Source organism: Saprolegnia diclina (genome assembly GCF_000281045.1).
Source record: "Saprolegnia diclina VS20 unplaced genomic scaffold supercont1.141, whole genome shotgun sequence".
Taxonomy (NCBI): domain Eukaryota; phylum Oomycota; class Saprolegniomycetes; order Saprolegniales; family Saprolegniaceae; genus Saprolegnia; species Saprolegnia diclina.
The window spans coordinates 44,382-47,347 of record NW_008246208.1 but is presented as its reverse complement, the minus strand read 5'-3'; the positions used below and the strand labels follow the sequence as shown (position 1 = coordinate 47,347).

The window sequence follows — 2,966 nt, the reverse complement described above, 5'->3', positions numbered from 1 at the left end:
CTTGTCCATGACCTTGTCCGAGATGAACTCGATCGCGTCCTCGAGAATCGAGTGGATGAGCATGTCCAAAATGGCCTCGCCGACAAGCTCGACGGCCGCGCCCGCGGCTTCGAGCAGGTCGCCGCCAATCGGCGCCAAGGCAAGGCGTGCCGCCGTGATCTTGCCAAAACGCTTCTCAAGGAACGTCTTGATTTGGCGGCCGTTGCTGCTGTCGGCTTCCCACGCGTAGATCTTGACCGCGCTCTGCCACGTCGGACAGTTAAAGCGCTCGCCGGCCGGAATGAGCAGCGTCTTGCGGTAGTACAGCGTCGGGAGCGGCGTCGTGAAATACGTAAAGACGAGCACGAGGACGTCGTGCTGCGTGTCGTTGCGGATCTTGATGCCCATGGCTACTGGTGGTGGTGGTTCGCGAGTTCGGAAATGAGGTTGGGCAATGTGGGCGCAGACCAAGTTCAAAGAATTGGGCGCAGAGGATGTGCCTTCTCGCGGCGGTTGAGGAAGTGTCCCAATGATGATAGGCGAGACGCAGTAATGCAGCCTCATGAATCCGGCGCACTTGACGGTTTGTGGACCTTGGTGTGATATTCACAAAACCACCAAGCGCCAAGCAACATTTGTTTCAACAGCTTCCAGTGACGCTGCCTACTTGGAGCAGTCAGTGCCTCGTGAACCGACTGCCCAGTGTCAATGTGCACCACAGATTCCCTAAAAAGGAGGATCGAGTTGCACAAAATATCCAACGTTTGTACCATACTCTTGCCCGACACTGACCTCACAAACGGCTCCAAGCAGAGCAATGTCAGGATTGTTGTTGAAAGGAGTTGTGAGCGGTGGCAGAATTGTTGTATGTGGTTGTGCACCAGCCACAGTATCTACCTTATCGCAGTATCGACACCGTCGGAGTGGGGCTAGAGATCTTAAGAACGGTGACTGGCATCTTGTCTCGATGAATGCACGGTTTTGCGGTTGCATTGCAAAGGAAGACGATACATTCTATGCTACTGCCAGCCTGACAGTAGACGGACCGGTGGTTCGCAAAACATGTGTTTTTGACCAACGAGCACGGGCAGCGAACGAGCGCAACCGTGCATGTCCTCCATCTCTCTGGCGGCGAAGCAGCGGCCAGCCATCTTGCAATATCGACCAAGTGCAGAGATTTTTCGATTGGAGTGCGGCAATGTCGTCGTCCAGGCCCCTTATGCCACTACTACCTGCGGTCAATCCTAGAGCGTACTACAGTAGTGAGCGTCCAAAGTACGATGGGTACTAGTAGGTGCGGAGGTCAAAATGTCGTAAAACACGCCTCCGAGGCTCATATTTATTTACAAAAGCCATGCATACTTTTATTGTGCAGTTTAATTCAAAACTAAAAGATTCCCGTGTCGACGGTTGTGACGTCGAGGTCTCAAAGGAGGATATCCCACGCACTGTTATCGTTGCCGCGGAGAAAGTCGTCGATCGAGTCTTCACCCAAGGCTTATACAACCTCGGGAACTACCATAGCGCTGTAAACTACCCCAATGTCCGCCTTGGTTCAACGGTTTTCGATGGAATCGCTCGAGACATCGTCCCACGCCAGCGAGGCGCGCTTCCTTTATAATTTCCCGCCGTATCCACGATCCCCTTTTTATTATGTCATAATTTTATTCACCAGTGACATGTGGGTGTTGGGCGCAGATTAGATTCCGTATTCGTAGTTTAGACGCTCACCAATGTAGTACGATGAACATGACAATGCTAGTGATGGGACACGTGGACTCCTGTCAGGGCGAAGTACTTTGCGGTTTCAATGGAAAACTGTTTCTGCGGGGTCATGTTCCAGAATCCAATCCACCGCTTGGCGGATTTCTCAAAACCAGTGCATTTTGAATCGGCAACAACACATCTGCAACAGCCATGGCGATAAAATGCCAATGGCCAGGACAATGGTGAATCAGTACAGGGAAAACGCTTGCGGCCTCGGACACTGAAACTACTAACACTCGAAGTAGGAGGAGCTTGCACTGGTCTCGGCCATCGCTAGCCAGTTGGGTGATCGTTGTCTCGGACGCACTGAATTTGGAATTGGATAGCAAGCAAAAATGAGGCATTGCGATCAGCTGCGCTCGTTCGCTGCACGTGCTCGTTGGTCAAAAACACATGTTTTCTGAGTCACTGGTCGGTCTACGGCGATGCTAAAGTGTACCAGGAGCATCTTTTCCCAAGCATGATAACGCGAATTTATCAGGACAAGAATAATGTGAATATATCAGGACAAGAATCCAGTCATTGGTCTCGAGATCTGGAGCGTAGCAATGACGATGTCGCTGTCTCGTACTATAAGCTGACACTGATGCAGGTGCAGGAGCTAAACAGTTGTCTGTGACCGCTACTGTATATACAACTTCTTGTGTGCCTTAGTGTTGTAGTCATCCTGTGCCGGACAGGGATCATAATACCCAGACAAAGGTGCGTTGTTTGGGAGCCTCTCGAATCGTAAAATCTGGTGTTACTTGAAAGTTGAACAACATTAAATAACGGTCAACAAACCACCAAGTGCGACGGATTCATGGGCTACTCCACCTCACCTCTCTATCATCGAGACTCTTCCTCAACCGACGCGTGTGCGAGAAGGCGCATCCACTGCGTCGAGATCCTTGAACATCGTCGGCGCCTACGTCGTCAAACTCATTTCTGAATTCGCCACCACAGCAGGAGCAACAACAACAACCATGGGCATCAAGATCCGCAACGACACGCACCACGACATCTTTGTCGTTGTCTTTACGTACGTGCCCATGCCGCACCCGGCCCTCGTGTACCGCTCGACGCTGCTCATCCCGTCCGGCGAGCGCTTCAACTGCCCGACGTGGCAGAGCGCCGTCAAGATCATGGCATGGCAAGTTCCCGTGGATGACAGCGCGATTGCGAGCGAAATGCGCGAGAACCTCTCGGATCAAATGGCGGCAGTTAATCTCGCACGGCTC

The 2,966-nt window shown here is 52.1% G+C and overlaps 2 protein-coding genes across 2 annotated transcripts in view; one reads left to right on the top strand and one right to left on the bottom strand.

The window, feature by feature from the left end:
* Positions 1-387, bottom strand: part of SDRG_16637 (hypothetical protein) — a gene marked incomplete at both ends in the record, with an annotated part of 1,254 nt that extends 867 nt beyond the window's left edge. Inside the window, one exon of the mRNA XM_008622854.1 lies at positions 13-387. Coding sequence (XP_008621076.1) covers positions 13-387 — 375 coding nt within the window. The remainder of the gene's footprint in view (positions 1-12) is intronic.
* A 2,324-nt stretch (positions 388-2,711) lies between these two features.
* Positions 2,712-2,948, top strand: SDRG_16636 (hypothetical protein; the record flags this gene model as incomplete). Its single annotated transcript, XM_008622853.1, has 1 exon — positions 2,712-2,948. A coding segment is annotated over one exon (237 nt), but the record flags the coding sequence as incomplete, so codon positions are not given.
* Positions 2,949-2,966: the final 18 nt, after the last annotated feature.